This window comes from Mus pahari, chromosome 11 (assembly GCF_900095145.1).
Source record: "Mus pahari chromosome 11, PAHARI_EIJ_v1.1, whole genome shotgun sequence".
Classification (NCBI taxonomy): Eukaryota; Metazoa; Chordata; class Mammalia; order Rodentia; family Muridae; genus Mus; species Mus pahari.
Genome location: NC_034600.1, coordinates 72,880,110 through 72,908,048, shown reverse-complemented (window position 1 = coordinate 72,908,048; position 27,939 = coordinate 72,880,110). Strand labels below are relative to the sequence as shown.

The 27,939-nt window shown below is 41.7% G+C and overlaps 1 protein-coding gene across 1 annotated transcript in view; it reads right to left on the bottom strand.

Annotated features, from left to right (window-relative positions):
* Dnah5 (dynein axonemal heavy chain 5) overlaps nt 1-27,939 on the bottom strand; it is a 235,205-nt gene that overhangs the window by 187,828 nt on the left and 19,438 nt on the right. The window contains exons 3-15 of the mRNA XM_021208310.1: nt 27,118-27,202; nt 21,752-21,912; nt 20,572-20,793; nt 17,463-17,600; nt 16,284-16,460; nt 14,902-15,015; nt 14,088-14,195; nt 11,190-11,312; nt 9,676-9,891; nt 6,953-7,060; nt 3,260-3,345; nt 2,443-2,764; nt 842-1,048 (exon numbers count right to left, since the gene is read on the bottom strand). Of these exons, the coding sequence (XP_021063969.1) occupies nt 842-1,048; nt 2,443-2,764; nt 3,260-3,345; nt 6,953-7,060; nt 9,676-9,891; nt 11,190-11,312; nt 14,088-14,195; nt 14,902-15,015; nt 16,284-16,460; nt 17,463-17,600; nt 20,572-20,793; nt 21,752-21,912; nt 27,118-27,202 (2,067 nt within the window). The remainder of the gene's footprint in view (nt 1-841; nt 1,049-2,442; nt 2,765-3,259; nt 3,346-6,952; nt 7,061-9,675; nt 9,892-11,189; nt 11,313-14,087; nt 14,196-14,901; nt 15,016-16,283; nt 16,461-17,462; nt 17,601-20,571; nt 20,794-21,751; nt 21,913-27,117; nt 27,203-27,939) is intronic.

Genomic DNA, 27,939 nt, shown 5'->3' with positions numbered 1-27,939 from the left:
TCCAACTGTGAATGCTCTACTGAGTTCAGAACTTCTAGATCTAATTGCATGGGTACCATGGCCACGTGGATGTCAAAAAGCAATCTTGGAGTTAGGAAAAGAACCACATATTCGAATGGGCCCACAAAATAGGCTATTTCAAGCCTTTTATCATCTCTACAAGTGAGGCTTACAATCAATACCACTGCATATTATTGTGCAAGTTGTGTACAGTACAAACTGGCCATGAATGGTAGCCCCGCTTCAATAATCCTTGAGTTCCCTCCAAATCTGTCTATGGACATACCTTAATTGTCTAACCAAACTCTGTGGTCATTCTACTCAAGCTACTGTCTTCATTCTCCATCCTGGATCAATGCTACAAATATTGGCTTCTCACTGGCACTCTTAGCCCAATTAAAGTCCATTTCTGTCTACCCACCAAGCAACAAGAACAATACTTAATATAAGTGAGACCATAGCTTCTATTCCAGCTCCAAACCCTCCTGTGCATGACTTCCTAAAACAGTCAGAATTAAAACCGAGACCTTCCGCCATAAGAACTGGAATTCAGTTCTTAAGAACCCACGTAACATGACAGCACACCTGTAATTCCATCCTTGGACAATGGAGACAGGCAATACCCACAGCAAGTTGGCCAGTGATATTAGTTATACTGGTGAGCACTGGGCTTGACTCATAAACCCTGACTCAAGGAGTAAGGCAGTGGAGTGATCAAAGATGATTGTTGACATCAGCATGCACACATGGGCTCAAGCACATAAAAACAAATGAAGAAATAAAACAGAAGAAGAAATATACTCTAGAGCCATCTGGCAAGGGGGAAGTAAATGTGCTATACCTTCATGTCACTGAAGTTCTTTTTGTACATGTCCCGCTTCTGGAAGAGGGCAGCTGCAAACGGTGACACAGGTAGACCCAACTGGAACATGCACTGTGTTTCTCTAAATAAGACTAATATCTGAGGATCAAAGTTCACAAACAACTCCCCTGTGCCTGGAGCCTTCACCAATAAAGAAGCCTCAAGACCTGCATGAATTTCTTCAATCTGTGGGAAGAAGTCAACATTATTAGTATAAGTGTGTAATGTACACACAGTATCTGACTCAACCATTTCAGGACTTTAGTGAACACTTATTCAGTACTCTTCCTTGGACTTGACCTTGATAAAGCCCAGACAATAGGGTCACCTACTGTTCTCCTAAATTCCTTTTCAGGAAACAGCCTTCAGGTTCTTGGTGGTGATATTGCATAGTCAACTGAATGTATTCTTTTCATTTTTGAAACTCACACATGACATTTAGGTAGACACTACAGAAGCCTCGGTGATTTCAAAAGGTTAAATTTTAAAAGTTCTGAAACAAAACACCCAGGAAATTTGGGACACTATGAAAAGACTAAACCTAAGATTAATAGGAAAATTTCCCTAACCTAAGGAAAGAGATGCCTATAAATAGAAGTCTATAAGCTACTAGAAGCTTACAGAACACCAAATAGATTGGTCCAAGAAGATATTTAGCACTTTATGCCTAATCAGTTATATTTCATAATAAAAGTTACAAACACAGCTTTTTATTTATTTAGAAATTCAATGGACACAGATACACAACTATTATTTGTTGTTGATCTACAAAGAAACACAAGTATTTGTGGGCTACACCTTTATTCACTATTAATACAACCAAATAAAGCATAAGAGTTCTTCAACAGATACACTTGTGTTTGCTAACACATTCAGAATCAATCAATATCTCTCTCTCTCTCTCTCTCTCTCTCTCTCTCTCTCTCTCTCTCTGTCAGCATGTATGTGTCTGTATGTTTGTGTGTCTGTGTGTGTGTCTGTGCATGTCTGAGTGTGTGAATGTGTGTCTTTTTATGTGTATATATCTGTGAGTATATGTGTCTGAGTGTGCATATGTGTAAATGTCTGTGACTATGTGGGGGGGGTAGGTGTGTATCTCTGTGTGTGTGTGTCTGTGTGTGTGTGTATTTGTGTGTGTCTGAGTATGTATATGTTTGTATCCTGTGTGTGTATGTGATGTGTGTGTGTGTGTGTGTGTGTGTGTGTGTGTGTGTGTTTGATAGGGATAAAACCCAATGTCTCATGCAAGCTAAGCAAATGTTCTACTACTAAGCTATACCCTAACCAGGATCTTTTAATTGTTTAAATGGGTAAAGAAAAGAAACCCTAACTGACAGAGTGGTGAAATGCTGTGTGACTTTCTCACTTAGGAGATTACAAATTAAACAATGAACTTCTATTACCTAGCTTATTACTTTTTCAATGCTAATAAGTGTTTTTCTTTCATGGCTACATTATATACTTTGATTTATTAAATTCAACCACACTGATTTATAAAATATCTCTGTCAAATGCAAGGAGAGGGTTTCCTCTGCCTGAACAGCACAAACTACTTAAGGAGCATCCACTCAGGAGTTCACCTGCTGAAGCCAGGCCCTGTGGTAGAGGACCTCAAACTCCAAGAGGACCTTGGCTATCCTGTTATAGCTGCGGATCACAGGTTTGGCCTCCTCAGTCCTCAGCACAAAGGGATGCTGCTGGAAGAGTTGCATTGGCTGCTCCAGCCTGTGGAATAGCTGCCGGGCCCACAAGATCTTCCCAGCTATGGGGGGCTGGTGGCGAGCCAAGGGAGGATCGTACTTCTGTTTCGTATACAGCTTAGAAATCGCGTCGATGTCCGCCCCAAAGTTCTGGAAAATTATTTGGTATTTTTCCTCAATACCAAGGTTAGGTATATTCAGTCTGATTGAAACACACACACAAAAAAGAACAAAGTTTTGAATTAATGAGGAGATATATATAAAACATTTATTTAAAAACAGTCCAAGTGAAAGCAATGGAGTACTTGTGAGGCATTTTAAAGAGCCAAATTAGTATCAATCCTTACAAGGCAAAAAACAACTAACCTGGAAAGAATTATGTCAAATTATTCAGACATTAGGCAGTATTACCAAGGGCGGCTGCAGCCTACTTCAAAGCTAAGAGAATTCTCTATGGGCAGAGATGAAGCCAAACCCTAATCCCTTCCAGGGATTAGTCCTCTCAGCCTCTGAAAACGTAAAACTTGTGACCTTGTGACTCACACTGTGGAGAGAGGCTTTTCTTCACATTATAATTCGAAGTTATAATAAGAGTTATAATTACAATAAAAGATAAGCTATAAAAAGAAGCTAAACCGTGCTCGTCTTATCCCAAGTTTAGAAGACAGGCCTTGGGAAGTTACTTCAGACCCTTTACCTTTCGAATTTCTTCAGCGTGCTTAGAGCTTGCCTCGTGCTTGGAATCTTTTCGAATGTGATGTCCATGAACCTCTGCAGCTCATTCTGAAAACAGAACAAAACTCTATAAGGAACAATGAACTAGCACGAAGATATTTTTTTTTTAAGACCAGGTCATCATATGAGACTCAGGCTAAACTCAAATTTACAGCCCTCCTGCTTCCACCTCCCAAGGGTTGAGATTAAAAATATGTGTCATGGTATCGAGAAACAATGAGGATTTTCTACTTATCAAGAGAAGACAAGAGAGAGATCCACATTCTTCACCCCTCTTCTAAAGGGTGGGGAAATTATAACAGAAAATGAATGAGCTTAAAAGGAAAGTAAGTGTCCAGAAGCCAGAAAGAGAGACATAGCTGTTCTGAGAACCACATAAGTTTTTTACTATTAATGGAATTTGTGCCTTAAAAGATTGCATTAAAAAAAAAAAATGAGTATAGCCAGGCAGTGGTGGCACATGCCTTTAATCCCAGCTCTTGGGAGGCAGAGGCAGGCGGATTTCTGAGTTCGAGGCTAGCCTGGTCTACAAAGTGAGTTCCAGGACAGCCAGGGCTACATAGAGAAACCCTGTCTTGAAAAAAAAAAAAAAATGAGTACAATATGTTTGTTACTGTCTACTATTCAGTTTAGATTATGATTTAAATGTAATTGTAATTAAAGCTCGGAAAATTGTTGTATTGCTTCTTATTTTAAAAAACCATGTTCACTCAGAGGGTGCAATAGCTTGTGGCTTCTCTGAAAATACCTGGGCTGCTGGTTTCACAACACTGTCTGCCCCTCCTGTGCCAGCACAAACCTATGTCAGAACAGGACCACAGGCCAGCAGAGTTCTCATTCCAACCATTCCTGGTCCCCTGAAACCCCACATTCATTCCCCATAAACCCTGCCTCATTCCTTATCCCTGAGACCCATCAGCCTACCTACCCCATTCAGAGCCGTGAGGATTTGGGTATTTTTTACCCCAATTTTATAGAGATGCAAGTTGAATTAAAGAGAGTAGATTTGTTTAAAAGACAAAGTGAAAAACTGTTAGTTAAGGGAAAGAGAAGGCGAAAGGGATGAAGAGGTCAGAGGTCAACTAACCAGTAAACCAAATTCAGAATCAGGTTATTTTTAAGATAGAGGATGAGAGGGACCTATGTTGAACTGCAAATATGTGTGTGGAGGGGGGGCATGTAGATATGCACACACATGTATATGAGCAAGTTAATGGACTCAGCAGATTGTGTATATACAAACATGCATACACACACACACACACACACAAACACACACACACACATATAAACAAAAGGAGAGGTTACAAATTTGAGAGGGAGGAGAATATCATGGAAACATTCTTTTAAAAATAAACATTTTCCATTCAAACGAAGAAGGAAAAAAAGAGGGCAGGAACTAGAGTGTGTAACTCTCTAATGCCAGACTCCAGAACATTCACACAGCCCTACTCTGCGCACTGTGAGAAGACCCCGTGCCTCTCATCTCTTCCACTTGCCCCCTCGCTTGCCCACTCACTCACACCTCACTCTCACTCACATCCGTCACAGCCTCCAGTTCTCAAGCCCAGACAAACAGGAAGACAGGGTTATCTCCTCTCAGGCTCACAGGCTGTCCTGTGAGGGAGTTGAGCGATCCAGTTCTAAGGCTGTGTTGTAGGCCTGCCCCGCCCCCCCGGAAGTTTTCATCAGACTGTCTTTTTACCTTTGAATTCTCGTCTTAGACACAGGATCGGGATATTGTTCATTTACCGGGGATCATTTTTCCCCTCCTCCCTCACCACTTTTGATGCCATACCCACTCTTCCCCTTCACTTTTGATTCTATGACCGCGCCTCTTCTCTAAGCTCATGCGTGTTCCCATGTATAGCGTACTGTGTGAGCAGCGAGGGCAAACCCGCTTTCTAGGGTGCATCTTTCTCCTTTCACCGTGCGCAGTGTAGAAGTCTGATACTCCACTGCAGAGGCTTCTGATTTGTTTGTTTGTAATAACTCTACATCTTCTCATTAAGGAGTTGAAACAGAATACCATTCCTCCCTCCAGATGCTCAGCGTCTATCTACATCCTCAGAAGAGCTGCAGACGGATGGTAGACTCTAGAGAAGCGCCTAGACGCAAGCGTGACTCAGAGCCATTCTGTTCCCCTCTGGGTACTGAAAGCAAGGAGAGCACCCACTGTCTGTGATTATCGTGACTGTTAAACCAATTCAGAGACGTCAAGGAAAAGTGTCTGGGACTGTCTTATATCTCCCTCTGCCTTGAACTCGCTCCTCTCGAAACACCTCATGGCATTTCCCCTCCATTTGCACACATTTAGTTCAAACGATAAATTTCAGGAAGAAGGAAGCAGAATGGCCATTTTACACTCTTGCTTCAGGAGGAAGTGTGTGTGTGTGTGTGTGTGTGTGTGTGTGTGTGTGTGTGCGCGCGCGCGCGCGCATATTCATGTGTGCAGATGCAAATACAAATACAAATGTGTTGTGAGTGTAATGCATATACAGATTAATACTTGCGTGTGAAAAATCAAATGACTTTGGGTATTGTGTGTCAGTAACTATCCACCCTTTGTGGAGACAGAACCTCTCACTGGCTTAAAATTCACCAAGTAAGCGAGGTTACTGGCCAGAACGTCTCAAGGATCCTCCTGTCCCCACCTCCATACTGCTGATTTTACAAGCCTACACCACCACACCTAGCTTTGTGTGTGTGTGTGTGTGTGTGTGTGTGTGTGTGTGTGTGTGTGTGTGTGTGTGTATGTGTGTACCTAGGTTCTGGGGCTCACATTCAGGTGTTCACACTTGCAAGGAAAGCACGTCACAGACTGTGCTATCTCCAGATCTTAGTCCTATAACGAAAAATATGCCCCTACATCTCCTAAAGGCAAAAGAATTCTGCATGTTAATGTGGCAGAAAGCTGCCAAGTTGTCTCCCACTTTATCTTCTCTGACTCCCATTCCCTAATAACAAAGATCCTTCTTGATTATCTCCAAGGTGCCCCATCTGCCCTTTATTTATCACATGACCCCACAACTGATAGGCTCTTGGCTGTGCGTTTACCCCTAAAGCTGTCACCCAAACCCTTTCCCTGTGAACCTGGAGCTGGACTGCTTCTGGAATGTGTTCTCAGATGCTGATAAAGGCCAGACTGCCTAGGGAGGCTGAACGTCAGGGTGGCTAGTCTGGACTGAATAAGGATGATGGGAAAGAAAGCACCAGAAAGCAAGAAGGGTCCCAGCACCACAGTCTTCAAGATCAGCTATGGCCCTGCCTTTAGAATCTGCCAGGCATATCTGACAGTTAGTTAGGTTACCTCTGATCATAATCATTACCCTATAGTAACAAAAGAGAATTCGTGCCACAGCCTAATGAAGCTACAGGGTGTTTCAACAGAGGATGAAAGTTAACTTCCAAAGAATTAAGTCACAGAAGTCTGTGATTGCAAATCATTAGCCAAAGCTGTATTTATGATGCTTGAATCTAGGGAACGGAGCCTTCAGTTAGTCATCTGAAATCACAAAACGCAGGCTGAGATTGCTGCGGGGCCCGCTGGGATAAAGATGCCTCTGCCTTTCGAATAGGGAGTGATGATCAGGGTAACACAGAAAGGACTAAGATAGCATGGGACTGTCACCAGGGACTTTACTATGCAACCTACATGAAGCCCATTAATCTGCTTGCAAAATTCTTCATGATCTTGGTCAAAATCCATTTCCCGTTGATCTAAGACGTTATACTCCTTCTTCTTTATGGCAGCAACAACATCCTGAAAGAGATTGAAGATACGAGACAGCCTTTCATGATCCTCTCAGCACTCAGAACTTGGAGCCTTTTAATGCAGGGCATCATAAAATGATTCCCTCAAAGCTGTCCATTTAAAGGAAACTGTATCTTCTACCTCTCGTTGATTGGTGCTCTTTGTTTTACACACAGTGAAATTCTGCCATCCCTCATCCAGGGGAATTGGCCAGGAAGCATCATCTCATCACATGATTATACAGATTATTTGGACAAATATATACAATTAAAACCACGTGTGAAAATAAGCAGGTGGTTTCTTAAGAGTTTCATGCAATAATCACATCTGAAATAAGCTTTAAAAAGAAGCCCAGGGTTGAATTTAATAAAACATCATTTTTGTTCAAAGGCTTAAATGATCTCAAAGAATAAATAGACAAGACTTTAACAAAATAAAAACCAGATAATAAGAAAATGGGGGAACTATGATACCCACATGAGATGTAACCCCCAAAACCCCCAAATCAAATACTTTAAATGAACCATCGAACACACTCCAGTGCTTCCAAATGCTCTAGAATTAATTATTCTTGTTCTCCTGTACGCCTATGGTCTGTGAGTGCGAAAGTATAAATTAAGTGACTCATCTCCTTGAAAACACTATTATCAGAAGTTATGTTTGTTCAGAATGATGAGCAGTAATGATTTGTGATCATTCTTAACCAGGCACTAAGCCGTTCTCAAACTCAGAGCCCCACACTGTTGACAGAGCATATAATTTTTATGAAGAGTTCTGGGCCTCCTTCCGCGATCTCCTCTTCAAAGTCATTTCTGCTTAGGCATCATTCAAATCTCTCAATATACAAAAAATACACAAGCTGTTCAAGTTCTGGAACTATGTCTACTCATGAAAACAAGGCACTCTTCCTTGCTGTCCCTGTATGGACAAGAGTCTTTCCATATGGAGACTATGAGCATGCATGTAGTATGTGACATGTTTGAGACAAATGTGGAGAAGCTGCATTAATCTTTTCAACATGTATTCTTTTTTAATTCAATTTTGTTATATTTTAAGAATTTCACTCAGCATGCTATTGTTCTTCGATATCTACATACCTCCCTCTTCCAACTCCTTCCACGCTCCCTCCTACTCCCTCTCAAATTCATGATCTTGTCTTCTGAAATCATTATTGTTACATATGTGATGTACATGTAACATATGTGATATGTACTTATGAGCATACATATGCATATGTATGTATATGTGTATATATTTATATGTGTGTATATATATACATACATACATACATGTATGTTTATGTCTATATCACATACACCTAACAAGTCTATTTATGCGCATCTATGTTTAAGGCTGACCACCTAATGGGTAACCCATCACAGGGTTTATCTCTGGAGGAGGCTGATTTTCTTTTCCTCAGCAACCATTGGTCGTCTGTAGCTCTTCAGCTAAAATTAGGGCCTGCAAAATCTCCCTCATCTACATAAGCACTGTTGACTGGCACGGTCATTATATGGGACTTGTTTCGGTAACCACATTGTTGAGACTGCATGGGTGCGATATCCCTGTCGTGTCTAAAAGACACAGCAAGTACCTGACCCTCTGGCCCTTATAGTCTTCCCTCACCTCTTCCACTGAGCATCAGCTATGGGGACTCTATTTGGATGTACCAGCTAGAGTGGGAAACCCAGTGACCTCTCATTCTATGGCTTCTATACAACGGTGTGATTGATGGGCTTGCATGAGAGTGCACATTTGTGCTCATCACAGTCTGCCTGTGCCAGTCAGAAAACAACCTTGAAAATCTTTATCTCTTTTTTCTGTGTGCTCTGAGGATCGAACTCGGGTTGTCAGGCTTGCAGGGCAACTCTCCCGGTGGCTCTATATATACTGTTAACATGTGTACAAATAAAATGTATTCAGATACTTACAGGGTACTCAAGTCTTGTGTCAAATAGTGCCTGGGATACAGAGTGTTCTTCACTAACTATTTTTGCATGAATAAAGTAAGAAAATGGGAATGTGAAAATCTACGTACGAGGGATGACGAAAACTGAATGCAGGCAATGGCCACAGGTATCAAGGATTTACAGCTATGTGGTTTTCTAGTTCTAATTACTTCAGGGCTATCTGGGTCTTGGTGGTATGTTAGTACATAAAACATATTTAGTACTTGAAGCCTAAATCAAATATGAAGCTTCATAACTTCTAAGTCAGATTCCAGTTCTAATTGTATATAAGCTCATTAAGTTGTATGACTTTGGGTCTGGTTAATTTTGGTGTGTCGAGATTTTATTTATTCATAATATTTTTTTAATAATAAATTTAACTTTTAGAAATTAATTTTTTATAAGGAAATGTTATATTTTAACCATTCTCTTTTGTTACTAATGAAAATGCTTTTTCTTAAATATGATTAACTTGGAACTATTGGAACTATATCCTTGTAACCACACACCTGATTAGTACCACTATGCAATTCTCAAATAAATCCAATTTTCTTATTATTAAAGAATCCAAACATATTTTATATTATGTATTCATGATTTGTCTAAGTATCACTGTTCTATAAAATATTTAAGGTTATAGGCAGTGGCAGGAAATCATATTTAAATGTGTAATACCTGGTACTTAGTCGCCATGTCTTCCAACCCCTCTATTTTGGAATCCTGCAGGACTGAGTATGTCTTGAAGGTAGTGAAGATGTCCATTATCTTGGCCAGACGTCGGTGGAAAGTTTCAAATTTTCCAAAAATATACATCTCACTAAAGTCAAATTGTTTTTCACTTGGATTTTGCTTAAGCTTTTGTTTTGTTTCCTGGAAGCAGGATTGGTATCCCTGAGGGCCAAGAGCAAAGAATATAAAGAAAGTGGGACTTGAGTAGAGAACAAACCCTGTGCTCAGCCCCTAGCATGGAAGAAAGGGAGGAGGGGAAGGAAGGAGGGAGGAAGGGATGAATGAGGGAATGAGGAAAGAGAGGGAGAGAGGAAGGGGGAGGGGAAGAGGGAGGGAAGAAGGAAGGGAGAGAGAGAGGGGGGAAGAGAGGGAGAGAGGAAAGGAAGGAGGAAGTAGCAATGGGAGGAAGGGAGGGAGGAGCAGGGGAAGGGAGGGGTTCATCTATTTCTCAAATGAAAGTGGTGACAAAATTAGACTGAAAATCTTCTCATACTTGTATTCCTTTCCACTTAGCTATCAGTCTGAGCCATTATCTTCCCCCATCTTCTTTTTTTCTCTTTTTTTATTAGTTAATTTCTTTATTTACATTTTAAATGTTATCTCCTTTCCTAGTTTCCCCTCTGAAAACCCCCTATCTCCTCCCCTCTCCCCCTGCTCACCAACCTACCCACTCCTGCTTCCTGGTCCTAGCATTCCCCTATACTGGGGCATAGAACCTTCATAGGACCAAGGGTCTCTCTTCCATTTGATGATAGCCTAGGCCATCCTCTGCTACATATGCAGCTAGAGTCATGAGTCCCACCATATGTTTTCTTTGGTTGGTGGTTTAGTCCCAGGGAGCTCTGGGGTACTGGTTAGTTCATATTGTTGTTTCTCCTATGGGGCTGCAAACCCCTTCAGCTCCTTGGGTACTTTCTCTAACTCCTTCATTGGGGACCTTGTGCTCTGTCCAGTGGATGGCTGTGAGCATCCACTTCTGTATTTGTCAGGCACTGACAGAGACTCTCAGGAGACAGCTTTTTCAGGCTCCTGTCAGCAAGCTCTTGTTGGCATCTGCAATAGTGTCTAAGTTTGGTGGTTGTTTATGCTTCCCCCATCTTCTAATCTGACAAACTACTACTTTAGTGCAACTCAAGCCTGTGTCTTGACCTCCTTGGTCCCACTATTTGAGTAACAGAATCACTTTATTCCACCTCCTCGCTGGTCTATATACTTAAAACTATCTAAGATTAGTTACCAGTGTATCTCAGAACTTCAATAGAATAAATGAAGAAACTTTCTCGCCATGCTTATTAGCACTCAATTTTCTTAGCAGCGAAGTTATTTTGCAAAAAGAAAATAACTACTATTCCGTTTAGCAACCACAAACGCCATTGTCGTATGATTTAATATGGTCCCAGAAACGTAACACAGGGAGCAAGACACAGGAGGAGCACACTGCCGAGCTCCAGTACCTTTACCTGCTTGAGTTTAATCGCAGCTGCTATTTTTTGCATAACAATCTCCTGAGGCTGGCTCCAGATGGTGGCAGTCCCATTGTTGGTGATATGAGCTTTACATGCAGATATCATCTGATTTGTCACCTGGAATTTTCCCGAAAAGATAATGTCAGTCACATAAAACTCTAGTGAATTATGAACCTGAGTAGAGCCCTCACATCTTCCCTTCAGAATCCAGTCTGTGACCTTCGTCTCCCACTTTGCTTTTCCCTCTTGACTCTGATCAACCCTAACCCTCTGATACAGTCAAAATCCAGAGTCTGGATTGCGGCTGGCAATCCCAGAATGATGGAGGAATCTTCAGTAACGAAGCCAGTGAGTAACTTACCACTGGCTTCGTTACTCAGTGCAATGAACGGCTCCTAAGACACAAAGTAAAAATACAAGACTTGAAATTAGGATGGCCAGGACACAATGAGAAGACCAAACCTACAGATAATAGGAGTAGATGAGAATGAATATTTTCAAATTAAAGGGCCAGCAAACATCTTCAACAAAATTATAGAGGAAAACTTCCCGAACCTAAAGAAAGAAATGCCCATGAAAATACAAGAAGCCTACAGAACTCCAAATAGACTGTACCAGAAGAGAAATTCCTCCCGACACATAATAATCAGAACAACAAATGCACTAAATAAAGATAGAATATTAAAAGCAGCAAGGGAAAAGGGTCAAGTAACATATAAAGGCAAACCTATTAGAATTACACCAGACTTCTCACCAGAGACTATGAAAGCCAGAAGATCCTGGACAGATGTTATACAGACCCTAAGAGAACACAAATGCCAGCCTCTTGTGAGGCTATGCCAGTGCCTGACAAACACAGAAGTGGATGCACACAGTCAGCTATTGGATTGAACACAGGACCCCCAATGGAGGAGCTAGAGAAATTACCCAAGGAACTGAAGGGGTCTGCAACCCTATAGGTGGAACAACAATATTAACTAACCAGTACCCCCAGAGCTCGTGTCTCTAGCTGCATATGTAGCAGAAGATGGCATGTTCAGCCATTATTGGGAAGAGAGGCCCCTTGGTCTTGCAAACTTTATATGCCCCATAGAGGGGAGCACCAGGGCCAAGAAGTGGGAGTGAGTGGGCAGGGGAGCAGGGTGGGATGAGGGTATAGGGGACATTCGGGATAGTATTTGAAATGTAAATGAAGAAAATATCTAATAAAATAAAGTTTTAAAAAAAAGAAATTAGGATGGGGATTTCATAGGAGGAAGTGGGGGTTGGTGCTGGTAGGAGGATTACATAGGATGGAGAGGTGAATGTGGCCCAAAGCTATTATATGGGCATGGACTGTCAAAGAACAGATTTTAAAGTGATCTGTGAAGCCAGAGGTGGACACACCATGTAAGGTCAACCACAGGGTTCACACATTTATGCAAAGATGAAGACCTTAACCAACCAAAGGATTGGCTCCCCTGTCTAACAGCCATGAGGGTTTCCTCGGCAGGCCCCCTTGCCTAATGTCTACCTCATAGTTAACTAGCACTGTGTAGAGTGCAGTCCAACTTGATAGATCATGTCACCATGAGCTGCAGTGAAACTATCAGAAAGGGGGCATCAGAGAAACATGGATAACGCTAACATAGAAAGCCACCCCTCTAGACTCCAAAATATCTCCTTCCAAACCTTCCTTGTTGTTTGTAAATAAATCAACAGCATAATTAAGTGTGTGTAACATAAAAGGGTTGGTACAAAGCAGGTCAAGAAGTGAGACTAGGACTGGAGAGATGGCTCAGCAGTGAAGAACACTTCTTTTTTTTTTTTTTTAAAGATTTATTTATTTTATGTATATGAGTACACTGTTGCTGTCTTCAGACACACCAGAAGAGGGCATCGGATTCCATTACAGATGGTTGTGAGCCACCATGTGGTTGCTGGGAATTGAACTCAGGACCTCTGGAAGAGCAGTCAGTGCTCTTAACCAAACACTTCTTGTTCTTACGGAGGACCCAGGTTAGATTCCCAGCACCCACAGGATGACTAAAAACTATCTGGAACTCCAGGTCCAGGGGACCAATACTCTCTTCTAGCATATTCAGAGGCTGCACATGCGCGTGGCACACAGATATCGTATAGGCAAGCAAAACTTTCATACAAATAAAATAAAAATAAATAAATCTTAAAAGTGCGAGTACAAACAGAACAATATTAGCCAGATGTTCATGTCTGCTGGTTTAAGGACTCTATTGTGTGTCCTTAAACACACAATATATAATTTCCTCTCGTCTTACACTACTTGAAAATGTCTGTTACAGAAGTTTCTGATGATTTTGCAGTTTCACGAGCACATACAAATAATATGCATGAAATATCAATCAATCACACAAATAGACTTCTGTGTCTCATTTACCCAGGGAATATCCCCTCTGACCCAAAATACCTACAAGTCATCTTATGGTTGTAAACATCATTTTGGTTTGGGGCAGAATCATTTCAATTAGTTAGAAAAATCCTTGTCACTTCATCTCTGAAGTATGGGGATTACAGCCATGAACTACCGTAACTGGTTTAGCAACATTTTTCATGATTGAAATTTACATAATAGGAAATAATAGCAAGTTAAAAATCACACAGAAAAATTCTGAAACGAATTCTAGTATTTAATATATAAAATAATAGAATATTTATTGTAGCAGTTACTTTAGGAAGCAATGCTTTGTTTGCTAAAACCCACCTGTCACATAAATTTAATTCAATATCGATAATATAGAATTTAATTCTATATCCATAAGTCCTCTTAAATATAAAGAGCACAGATACTAGATAAAGCCAAGTTAATAGATTTTAATTATCCAAAAATTGGCCATTGGCAGCCATGTGACCACAAACTCTCTCCCACACACTCACCTTTACAAACAGAGATGTGATCTTCTCGGAAGTGTTATAGTAGTGAGAGATGCTGTAGACCATCTTAATTGCATTTATAAGTGTAGGAATCGCATCTATCATAGTTACCTAGAAGAGATTCCATAAGTTTTCAGGGGAAAAAGAGCAAATTAAGCAAAATTCCAACTATGACAGTCTAATTATTCTATTTCCATTAAAATAAAGTTTAAGATTATTAACAAAAAAATCTTAAACAGTACCTGACAGTTTATACAAATATATTTTAGAAAAAATCATTTCTACTATTTTGGTCATATGTGTCAAAATTTATTTCAATGCCAAAGACTTGCTGTTCATGACAAGTAAGCTATGCTAACTGTTGTTTTTGATGATACATAGATGATAGATTGATAGATGATGGATAGATAGCTAGATAGAAAGATAGATAGACAGACAGATGATAGATGATAGATAGATAGATAGATAGATAGATAGATAGATAGATAGATAGATAGATAGATAGATGATTGATAGGCAACTTATAGATAAATAAAACATATACACATAGTTACTAGATAGATAGATAGATAGATAGATAGATAGATAGATAGATAGATAGATAGATAGATAGATAGATAGAGATAGATAGATAGAATAAATGATAGATGAGGACATAAGATATAAACAAAGTTATGTGAATGTATTTTTTTGAAAATATGAGATTTCTAAAACCTTTCCAGCAAACAGTCACATCTCTCAGCTAACATTCAGCACTCTGTTCTGCTGGTGCAGAAAGGGTCACCAGTGGACTAGAGGAGCAGAGACCTTCACTCACAGGGTCACTGCTGTACAGAGGGTCACAACATTTCTCCAGTGTGTACAAAAACTTGACATTGTCCTTTGCTTCATTGGCTGCATCAGTGATCCTAATGTCTGTATCCCGCCAAACCTAAGCACGACACAGAAAAACAATGTTCACGCACTTATCCCAGACGATTGCAAAATAAGAGCTACTAAGTGTCACCCTCAGCATCTCCATTTGCTTCCTGCCTCCTGCAATCAAAATAATGAGTCTTAGAACGACGTGGAAGAGCAAGTCAAAAAAATTAACTGAATGTTTCAGGGCATTTATTTTTGGATTTCTCTTGTATATTCTAACAGAGAGCAGAGCAGCCCTGCAAAACCCCAGCTGCCTGCAGTGTGGCCACCAGACCAGCTTCCTGTCTCCTGCTCTCATTTTCCTTATGCTCTCCAGTCCAACCTGAGTTCTCCTTCCCCCGTGGTCCCATACTTGTGTCCATTTGGTGACACAGCAAGTATTTATTTTAACTACCAACTATCTGTCAAGACATTTAAATAGAAAGATATCTAAATATTAAAGGGGATACAGCATGCAGAATTGGCTTTATGCAGATCCTAATGGTAGCAATTCTGAACTGTCCTGTATCATTGTATGTAAAGTCACTCTAAAGCATATAACAGAAGAAGAATGGCTTATGACTAGTGGCTTGCTGCTAATGGTATGACAGAAGCAACGATGCTTCGCTCCTGGGCTTAGCTTGCAATGTGCCTTCTAGATTGGGTACCCTCTTACACATTCTGAACTTCTCTTTAAAGGAAGCCTGGTACCCCATCTGCTAGTTGCCTGTAGAGGGGAGCATGTGGTGAGAACTGAAAGATGCCTCTATGATGAACATAACCATGATGTCATGAGCAGACTTGGGAGCAAGCCCTTCTTCCTGTGTGAACCTGCAGAGGAGCCAACCTCTCGGAGGCAGCCTCATGGGAACCTTGAGTCCGAAACAGCTAGCTCAACTACACCACGATTTCTGTTCTGAAGTAGGAAAAAAATATCGTTTTCAGCTGATGAGTTTTGGGGCGATTTGCTTTTCGGTATAAATACGCGAGAACTTAAGATTTCACAGTTGCTGCACCTGTATGGTCTGAAAGAACTGCATGTGTGCATGTGTTCTTGTATACTCATAGGATCATATTATATCTCACTAATCGCAATGCTCACCAATAGTACATATGCAGACAAGTATAACAGCCAATAAACGTCTTTAACTCGAAGGCTAATTCCCAGTATCCATAGTTATTTGGCAAATACTACCCAGTCTTAAAGATTTTCACACTGGTGAAATAACACCTTTCTGTTCCTAATTGCTCTGTGGAGTTAGGGGGGGGAGAACGAATAGTGGCGAAATGGCTACAAACCTTCAGAAGCTTGGACTTGGCCGCCGCCAGCACTGCCAACACGGCCTTCATGTCGGGGCTTTTCAGTTGATCTAAAAGGTAATTAAATCTGGAGAGCCTTAGTTTCCAGTGCTCCAACTCCGCTCGGGGCCCCACATCATCTGCTTCCTTCCGCAGCTGACTGTTCTCAGCAAGGATCTGGAGAGAACAGCAGAGGAAGAACCGTTGTATGAGATCTGGGGTATAAAAGCCCTGCATGAGCAGGGGGGGAGAAAGGTAGGAACAGAGAAAGGACACTGTGTGAATCGTGTATTTTATTCAGTTCCATGACTCTAATGATAGACGCTGACTAACCCAAAATGCACCTTTTTTTTTCCCCCAACTGACTTTCGCTAGCAATGACTTAGGTGATGACTTTGAATGAGCTCCGGATGCCATGAATGTATGCAGTTTCTTTGCCTGTTCTATAAATGCATAAACTGAAGCAACACAACCTCAGGAAACCTCATGCCCTAAGCGAGGTGATTTTTATATGTACATATTGTTTGGGTGGAAGAGTCACCTCCATTTAGAACTTTTTCAAAATTTTGAAAGATTTTTTTTATTTAGATATACACGTGTGTTTGTGGGGGAGGGTTGCAAGTTAATGCAGGTAACTTTGGAAGCCAGATAAGGGTGTTGAATTCCCTGGAGCAGGAGTTCCAGATAGTTCTACATTGCTTGATGCGAATGCTAAAAACTGAACTCAAGACCTCTGCAAAAGCAGCAAACGTTCTTAGCCACTAAGAGCCCTCTGCCTATCTCTCTCTCTCTCTCTCTCTCTCTCTCTCTCTCTCTCTCTCTCTCTCTGTGTGTGTGTGTGTGTGTGTGTGTGTGTGTGTGTGTGTGTGTGTGTGTGAATCTCTCAGTTGAAGGACACAATGAATTAGGAACCTGTTCCATACTTCTGCAGAAGTTTTCTCAAGAAGAATCAGCAAAGTGTAGCTTTCTGGTCACTAAGTTCACAAAATCACCTGTTTCAACTTCCTCAGAACCCTATTCTTCCTTCATAATGACCATAAGTAGAAAACACACTGAAGTTCCCTTCTTTATTAGAGTATGTGGTGTGATATGGGGACAGTGAGAATACCCGGATAGAATTCTTCTTTCAGTGACTCTGATGATGTAGCTTCTGAATGACCAGAGGATTCTGGGCGTTACCTGCTCCATCTGTTTGATCCACATTCTCATGCAACACTCTACTTTTTCCACAGTCTCGGGGTTACTAGCTAAAGCCAAGTAGTCCGTGGGTTCCTTCAGAGATTTTAGTTCAACGATGTCACATTTTTGAAGTTTCACCTAATTAAAATTAAGATTACAATAATAAGAAAATGTTTTTAAATGCCAATATACACTTTTTGGTCAATTTAGGTCTAGTTGGAGCTCAATAGAATCTTAACATCATTTCTACCTTGATCACTCAAAGTGCTTATTAAAAAGGCAGTGACTAATAATGATAACAATAATAATACCTTCTTTTCTCTACGCCTTTTTTTTTTCTTTATGTCTTTTCTACAAAAGATTCTAAGGTCAAATTTGGGGGAGAATATTAAAGAGACCATTATCATGAAACTAATAAAATAATTAGAAATATTCACCAAGTTATAACACCACAGAGAAAGAGTCAGCCTGAAGGAAATTAGCATAGGTGGTGGAAGTGGGTAATTCTTTCTATCACTGAATTCCTTCTTCAAACTAAAGATTCCCATGCCTTCTTGGTTAGCAAAGTCAATTGCAAATGCTTGGGTAGAGTTTACAGGGTACCAGTCCACAAATCAGCACTTATGGCGTGTCAAACCACAATATGGCCCTCTCCGTTTCTACGGATACTTTCCTTCTGGTGAAATTATCTCTTAAATGAAATTGTTTCTTAAAACTTGTGTGCATCTCAGAACTCAGTGCTTGAATTCAGTTTGGTTTTTACCCTCAGTAGAGATATGATTCATATCTCAGCATGTTCAGAGCCAACAAAACTGCCATTGCTAGTTGTCACTTACAAGATCTACCATAGCATCCCTCAATTAAACAGAGCAGCAAAGAATGCTCAAGAGAGATAAACATGGAAGCGTGTGAAGGTACCTCGCACTACCAGGGTCTGCCATGGTTCACACACCCACACTGGAATTCCTCCTAAAGGCTGCTCACTGACTTCCTTGTGACTCATAAGAAGCCTTGTCGTCATTCATCTCTGACCGTCTCCGGCTCTGCCTTCCGAGCACACTCTTTCCCCGTAGGATGGTTTTACAGGACTTCAGTTCCAAGCCAAGTTCTGCATCTCCTCAGTTCAACCAGTATGACTTGGAAACCTGATTCCACAGCCACCTCCTTCCCCACCCTTGCTCCACCCTCATGGAAGTAACATGAGCCCCCAAGACCACCCAGTGCTTTCGCTGCCACTGACCCAGCCTGGACAGGCCTTCCAGCACCCCTCCATGGTCCTACACACCTTGTTACTCATGCACACAACTAAGATCTTAGCTGGAAGGAACTCCTATCCCTGTCTGAATAAAATTTGCTCAATGCCCCAATACTACATCATTTGGCTAGTATAGTTTCCACTCGAAATACTGAAACAGGCTCAGTATTCCCTGGCATGATGGGGAGCTGCCTTGCTGTGGTCACAATAGGAGTCACAAACGCCTGGTCATCTTCATTTGCTCACCTTTCTGTTTCTGTCTCTATGCCCTCTCTGTGTCTCTGTCTCTGTCTCTGTCTCTGTCTCTATCTATCTATCTATCTATCTTTCTATCTATGTGTGTGTGAGTGTGTGTGTGTGTGTCTGTCTCTGTATATGTATATCACATGAGTATGCAAAAACCAACCTCCTAAAACATTAATGAAATGTACTTCACAAGTCACATAAAAGACAAATATCATATTTGCCAAGCTTATTATTAAAAGCTGTTTTAGTCATAGGCTAAACTACTATACTCAACTTCCCCTAGGAATATTAATTCCTCCTTCCTTCTTCCACCCCTTCTGTATTTCCCATCCACCTCATCCTGCCCCTTCCTATTTAATACACACATACACACATACCTGCATACATATACATACACAGCCACACACATGCGCACAATACACACACACACATATACCTACACACATGCACACATATACACATGCCTCATATACACACCACTGTAACTCCAAACCCCTTTTCATTTTAGGATATGCATGAATGTCTCAAGTGTTCCATGCTCCGTCTGACAAATTGAGTGAAACCTTAAATTGCCATAAACCAGCGGTTTTCAACCAGTGGGTTACAAACTCTTTGGGTGTCAAATGACCCTTTTACAGGAGTTGTACATCAGATACCCTGCATATCAGAAGTTTACATTACAATTCATAACAGTAGAAAGTTACATTTATGAAGTAGCAACTTCATAATTTTATGGTGGGGTGGGGGGGTACCACAGCATGAGGAACTGTATTAAAGGACCACAGCATTAGAAAGGTTTAGAACCACTGTGTACTGGCTAGCTTTGTGTCAACTTGACACAGCTGGAGTTATCATAGAGAAAGGAGTTTCAGTTGGGGAAATGCCTCCATGAGATCCAGCTGTAAGGCATTTTCTCAATTAGTGATCAAGGGGGGAGGTCCCCTTGTGGGTGGTGCCATCTCTGGGCTGGTAGTCTTGGTTCTATAAGAGAGCTGGCTGAGCAAGCCAGGGGAAGCAAGCCAGCAAAGAGCATCCCTCCATGGCTTCTTCATCAGCTCCTGCTTTCTGACCTGCTTGAGTTCCAGTCCTGCATCCTTTGGTGATCAACAGCAGTATGGAAATGTAAGCTGAATAAACCCTTTCCTCCCCAACTGCTTCTTGGTCATGTTTGTGCAGGAATAGAAACCCTGACTAAGACACACTGCTATAAACATTATTATAGAGCTCAAAAGCATTAAGCCATGCACACTGTTTTTAAATCAAGCCACCGTCACATCCTAAGAAGATGCTAAACTTATGTACAAACACTTTCAAGACTTTCAACACAGTTGAATGAAGCCTGTGTATGAGAAGCATCTCCCTCATATTTTGTGGGTTTTTTTTTCTTTTTTTATTAGATATTTTCTTCATTTATATTTCAAATGCTATCCCCAAAACCCCCTTATACCCTCCCTCCTCCCTGCTCCCCCACCCACCCACTCTTGCTTCCTGGCCCTGGCATTCCCCTGTACTGGGGCATATGATCTTCACAAGACCAAGGGCCTCTCCTCCCATTGATGGCCAACCAGGCCATCCTCTGTTTTTAATGAGCCACTTGCTCCTTCTTACCTTCTCCTTCAGACTGTTCTGTGCACCTGACAAGATGCCCACAAAGCCTTCCAGAGAGTTCAGGAACTCCTGCCGAATGCTGGATGCATCCTGTAGTCCCTCGAGCTCACCCCAGCCATGGCTTGAGGCCCTGAGAGCCGGGATGAAGATGTCTGAGAGCAGACGCCTCACGCTGTTCAACAGGCCCCCATCTGCCGTGTCTAATGTGTTAAAGCTCACCTCCTGGAAGACAGGTTCATCACCCTGTATCATCAAAATCAGCCTCAATAGCAGCAGCATAATAATAAGTCCCTGAACATGTTAATTAACCAGATTGTGAATGAATCGCTTTATTTTTAATACCTTGTTTGAAAAGGATACCTTTGTACCAGTCCAAATTATAGTCCTCTAAATAAAAAAAATGAAATAAATTGGATTCTAGATGTTTACTGCTNTATTTTGCTACAGGAAAATAATGAGGTCACGAACCTCTAAGAGACAGGGGACAGCTATATAGGTGCACTTTGCTTTACACAGACATAAAGTTGTGTAGCCACCTTTTGAAATCTTGTCATTAAGTAAATTATTTGGTGGGAGACTACTTTTGGAAAGAAAAGAGCTCCCTCTCTACACAGAAAGAATGTTATGTGAATATTTTATTAATAAATTGAATATCAGTCCCTCATTATTTTTCTTTTTTTTTTGTTTTGTTTTGTTTTTTTGTTTTGTTTTTCGAGACAGGGTTTCTCTGTATAGTCCTGGCTGTCCTGGAACTCTGTAGACCAGGCTGGCCTCAAACTCAGAAATATGCCTGCCTCTGCCTCCCAAGTGCTGGGATTAAAGGCGTGCACCACCATGCCTGGCTATCAGTCCCTTGTTATCAAAAGAGAAGAAGGCAATATGTTCTTAATTGCCTGTCAATTACAAATAAATAAATACGGGGATTTTCTTGCTATCTGTCTATCTATCTATCTATCTATCTATCTATCTATCTATCTATCTATCTATTTGTACATGTATCCTAGGGATTAAACTGAGAGCCTTGCCTATGCTAAGCAAGCACTCGACAACTAAACTAAAGCCCCAGCCCTGGGAGGCAGCTTTAGATACTTTAAATAGCCTGTGGTTATCTCCATTAGACAGAGTAGAAATGAGCAAAGCAAATGGTTTGGAGATCTGAGATAAATGGCTGTCTTCCTACCTGGTGGATGTTCTCAGGCGTAATGGCTTTGGATGGGTCAGACCTGATGAAGAACACACATGCTCCCATAAGAGCAACGTCTTTCCCTTCGGTCACGAACACCTTGGGCTTTTTCATCTTTCCGGAGACAGGATTCACCCCTCCTGAGGAGCCAACGTGCCCTACAAACACAAAACCATTTTAGTCTCACAATTGCTGCTTGGGGGGATACAGGGTTGACATCTAGCATGGACATTCCTTCTAGAAATTACTATGGCTGACCTGCCCATGTACTTCAGACAGACCCATCTCTTGGATAATCTCTAGTCTCGCCCTGAAAGAGATCTAAAGGGGTCTGCTGGGTTCCAGATTATGGGGGAGCAGGGGGGGGGCAGTGAGAGAGACTGGGGTGGGGAGAGGATGGAAGACAAAAATCATTGATTGTCACACACTGTGTCCCAGGATCTCCCCTGGGACCATGTCTACACTATTAAAGCTTACAGCCCCAAGGCACCTGCGAGCGTTCCTAAGCTGCACCAGCCACAAATGGCAGAGGCAAGATCAAAGCCAGCCTTAACTACAAAACTCAGGACTCTCATTTCAGTGACACCCTCATAATCCGGGCAGCAGGTTAGTTCTCTAAATAGCTAGGGTCAGGCCTGAGCAGAAGTAGGGTGACAAAGAAACCAATGTTCTTGCTCTAGACTGAGACCAGGACGTTAGCCTCCATCTGCTTCCTAACCACACGATCTTACCCAATAATTTCTCATTTTATGTGTATGGGGCCAGGGAGCCATGGGACCCAGGGAAGCAGGGAAACAGGCCTGGAGCAAGAATCGGTTCAAGGTATGTTCAGATCTCAGAAATCTCATCCTTAGATGGTAAGAACAGGTAGTCAGGTTAAACTTCCCCTCCCCTTATTTTGAGTTTAAAAAAAAAAAAAAAGAGAGAGAGACAAAAGATAGAAGATTTGATTTTCATCTCAGGTGGTAGAACATGAGCTTTATCAGGAAGCACGTTCAGCCATAACCATGCTCAGGGTGAAATCGCCCGTTCTGTACACATTGCACAGAATGAGAAGGGCTAACAGCACCCACCATATAAGCAGAGCGCTGTGTTTCCCTCTCCCTCTCCTTTGCAATCTTTTCAGCATGGATGGCTCTTCTGACCTTGGAGCGAGAGTCAAGCCCTGGGATGACTTTTCGAGACATTCTTAGGAAAAAAAAATCTTATGGTCATTTCAAATTGAGAACACAGTATTGATTAAAACAAGAAGAGTATCCAGTTGAGCAAGACGAGATGGCCATAAGTGGACTCGCTCTTCTTTGCACTCGCCACTGCTTCCTCTGACCCCTGTCCAGGGCTTCTGAAGGTTTCCACTTGTGACGTGAGAGAAACTCATGATTCTCCTTTGCTTCCTCCTTCCTCCTAACTCAGCCCAGGTACATCATTGTCTGTGTCACATCTGGAATTCCTCCTTATACAAATGAGGCAGCCCTAAACCCTAGCCCCAGTCAATGACATAGACTTGCCCCCATGCCCCCTAATCATCTGCCAAAGGTTTAAAGTCTCTGTTCTCTGCATTTAATTGATCTGCTTCCCAAGAGTCTATTCTCTATGTGCTCACCTCACCTGAGGTCTCTTAGCTCTGGCCGTCCTGCCCTGCCTCCCCTCTCAGGATCCACTAATTGTGAGCACGGGCTGATTCTGAATGGCATGTGGGTGTTCTGCCTGCCACTATGTTCCCACGTGTGTGACTGGTGCCCAGAGAGGCAGAGAGGCGTCAGATCCACTGGAACTGGAGTTGTAGATGGTTGTATACACCATGTGGATACAAAGGGCTTGACCTGAATCGTCTGCAAGAGAAGCCAGTGTTCTTTACCTCAGCAGCTCCTCTCATAGTGTTTAAAAATGGGATAGGCTATTCTAAATTAACATTTTTTTATAGAATGTATTATTGTTGTGATGATTAGAGGAGTTTGTGTATGTGAACCACTTATAAAATAATTCCGTAAGCGAATTAGCTCATCGAGCATGATCAGAAAAACCTGAATGCTCATGGTGGTCGTCCAAGATCATTGTCTGCAGAGTGGCTCAGTTAGGTACAACAGAACATGCTCTGTCTTGTCCCTTTGCGTTCAAGTATGTATTATATCCTTAAGTGAGTTGAAGGTTCACCTTTCTGCCACTAGGGAGAGGGTGATGCTCAGAGAAGAAGGTGGGGTAAGGAAGGTAGTGAACTGGAAATTGTAATCTGAGCCCTAAGAAGAGACCAGCTCCTCCCTCTAGGTGCCTCCTCCTTCTGGTGCTGAGCTTCTGAGTAGGAATTTGGTGAAGGACCCCAGAGCAGGGAAAGCTGGGTATTCAAACGAAGCGCACCTCTCATGACTGCACCCAAGTCTCACTAGCAGATTGGAGACAGTACAGAAGACAAGGAACTTCAACCAAGGCTCCAAGATACTGGGAGACAGCAGAAAACAGTCTCAAGAACAATCTGGGGTGTGAGCAACGGTGCCTAGGAAGTGTGAAATCCTTCCATGTTTGCTTTTCAAGTCAAGAAGGAGGCATCTGTTGTCTTGGCTGCTCCAGATCTGAGAGGTTTCTTGGGACACTAAACTCCCAGTCAGTGCTAGAGCCAGGAAAGTCTCAGGCAAGGGAAGATAGCCACCACCCTCAGTAAGAAGCAATGGCTCAATATAACCTCCTGGAAAGTCTAAGGTATTTATGCTTCCTGGACATTAGGAACCCAAGGGGCTGGGTCCTGGTGCCTATTGCCAATAAATCCAGGTCCAGCATACGATGTACAGAGAGAAGTGGGTATGAGATGGACTCTACCCAAATGCCTGCAGGGGAGATGATGTAAGTACTTCAATGGAGTAAGCACTTCCATTGAGGCAGGCGAAAGGATCTCTGAGAAGAGAACAGTCCATGTAGCCACGTTCCATCCCTCAAGAGCAACTCTGGGAGGGTGCCACACAGAGGTAAGTGAGCTGCCGTGCACTGCAGCAGAAGGTTGCTGTTTTATAAGGACAATACATGACGATGGGCTATGCAGCCACTGCTCCATGGGGACCCACTGTGGTCACAAGAGCAGTTCACTGAGCTCAGTGGTAGCAGTCAAGTGTGAACTTGCCTCTCACCCTTAATTCTTGCCTGTGCCCGGTCTCAGATGTGACACAGGCAGTGATGTACCTGGGCTGAGTTAGGAGGAAGGAGGAAGCAAAGGAGAATCATGAATTTCTCTCACGTCACAAGTGGAAACCTTCAGAAGCCCTGGACAAGGGTTAGAGGAAGCAGTGGCGAGTGCAAAGAAGAGGGAGTTCACTTATGGCCATCTCGTCTTGCTCAACTGGATACTCTTCTTGTTTTAATCAATACTGTGTTCTCAATTTGAAATGACCATAAGATTTTTTTTTCCTAAGAATGTCTCGAAAAGTCATCCCAGGGCTTGACTCTCGCTCCAAGGTCAGAAGAGCCATCCATGCTGAAAAGATTGCAAAGGAGAGGGAGAGGGAAACACAGCGCTCTGCTTATATGGTGGGTGCTGTTAGCCCTTCTCATTCTGTGCAATGTGTACGGAACGGGCGATTTCACCCTGAGCATGGTTATGGCTGAACGTGCTTCCTGATATAGCTCATGTTCTACCACCTGAGATGAAAATCAAATCTTCTCTTTTGATTCTTTTTACTCAAAATGTAACGCACTGTTTGTGGGGAAAAAATCAAATTTGTAACTAAAGAAATATCAGACATTCAAAATTTTCACACATACTCTCTCTCTCTCTCTCTCTCTCTCTCTCTCTCTCTCTCTCTCTCTCCCTCCCTCCCTCTCTGTCTGTGTGTGTGATTGTGTGTATGTGTATAAGGGTATGTGTAAAACTGAGTGCATGTGTGTGCACACACAAGTATGCACACATATGCACACTGCTCAAACGTTGAAATTGAGTGTCTTTTTGTTTTTTATTAATTAATTTTTTCACGTTGCATCCCGAGCAGCTCCCCCTCTCTCCTCTCCTCCCAGGTTGCTTGCCTTTGGCTCTCTTCTCCCTAACTGGGCTTCTTTGTCTAGACTCAAAAGAAGTTGTGCTCAGTCCTACTAAGACTTGACATGCCCGAGTGGTCGATATCCATGGGAGGTCTCCCCTTCTCTGAGAAGAAAGGGAGGGGATCAAGTCAAGATCTCTCACTGAATCTAGAGCTTATCAGTTGCCTAGGCTGGTGAGCCAATGAGCTCCAGAAACCTTCCCGCTTCTTCCCTCCCAATGACAAAGTTACGGGCATGGGCTATGGCAGGGTTTTTTAACAAGAGTTCTGAGAAAAAAAAAAAAAAAACCCTCAGGTTCCTCGCACCTGTGTGACAAGCCCTTTACCAATCGAAGCCTCTCCGCCGTCTCTATCCACAAACAATTCTCTGTGGATCAAACAAGCATGTTCATGCTGCCTGACAAGATCAATAACTATTTCCAATTTTTAAAAGTCTTTAAGGGATGCATATAATACTATAAGCATAAGATATTTAGCCATGCCCCTACCTTGCTCTTAAAATGATATTGACCAAATTAAAAGCATAATGGGATAGAGAAGTTGAATTCATATAAAGACCTACAATATTTTCTTAAGTGCAAGTATTAAATCCATCATTCAACATTACACATTTTAATAAAAAAAAATCCCACAGAAAATAAACATAATGTGGTATTTAACTGACAGAAGTTGATGCTACTATGTTTATTGATAAGAATTCCTCTGTTTGAAAGCCAGTGCCTACTGTAACTTCTAGAATGTGGCTACACAATAGGAATTAGCACAAAAGAAAAGAAAGTCTCAAAATAAAATCTGCCTAATTGTCCCCATTGCCATTATGGTAAATCAAAAGGGACACAGAACAATTAGAACATCTAGGATAACTACCATTCTCCATCCCATATCCTGAAAGAGAAAATGGGAATTCTTCCACAATTACACACACACACACTCACACTCACACACATACACACACACACTTTGTTCACATACCATACAAACACACTACAAAGACACTACATACATATAACTTACACACTACATAAACAAACATAACACACAAACACAACATAGGCACCATATACTACACACACACACACACACACACGTGTACTACACATACACACCACAGAAACACCACACATGAATACACATTCACCATGAATACATACCACAAGAACATCATACACATAAACAACACACATACACATCACAAAGGCACTACATAACATATACACAACACATACACAGACCCCTAACACACCAAGGCATAAGCCTGTTAGTCCTCCATTACATTTCTTCTTTTTGCCACTCTCAGATGAATGGTATGATATCCCTATGTTATATCATGTCAGATATCAATACCTGCTTCTGCTCCCTCCACATCCTGATAGTAAAACATAAGATGACGGAGTCCTCCAACAGCAAAAAGTTGATCCATTCTTTCAATCTGGAAAAGGTAAGGAAACATTTTTGTTCTGAATTAGAAAATGTATTTAATCAGTACTGATGGCATAGCAAATCAATTCACTGTCCTCTTCTTATTCAAACAGTACTGTACCAATTGCATCTCCTAGACTGGCAGTATTTTCCTAATATAAGAAAAGAATGTCTCACTTACTACAGTAAGCACTCAATTGAAAGAAGTGATCTCACTGATTACAGAAGTATTTGATACATATGTATATTTGACAGGCTTGTCCTTCCATTTTTGCTAATTCCCCAAAGCAGTGAGCTGTTGAAGGCAGTTATAAACATAAAATAATATTTTGTGTTCAGTAAATTGCAAGTCCGGAAGAGAAAGCAAATCTTCAGTGCATAGTCTACACACTAAATATAATGAATATTTAAATGTAATAATCTACCAAAACTTCTTTGAGAACATATATAGTAGCCACCTGGCACCTAGTTCCATCATGAGAGCCAGTGTACATCGATCTGACACATGCCCTGATAACAACAGAAACATTTTTTGCTAGTAGTCTACAGCATAGTTCAGAATTCCTGTGAGAAGAGGAAGGGAGGATTGAGAGATGGCTCGGTCCATAAAGCACTTGAAGGGTCTGAGTTTTGATCCTCAGAACTCTCTCATAAGAAGCTCATTACAGTGACACAAGCTTATAACCCCAGTGATAGGATGCCACACCCTAGATGGGAAGAGAAGAGAGGCGATGCCAGGAAGCTTGC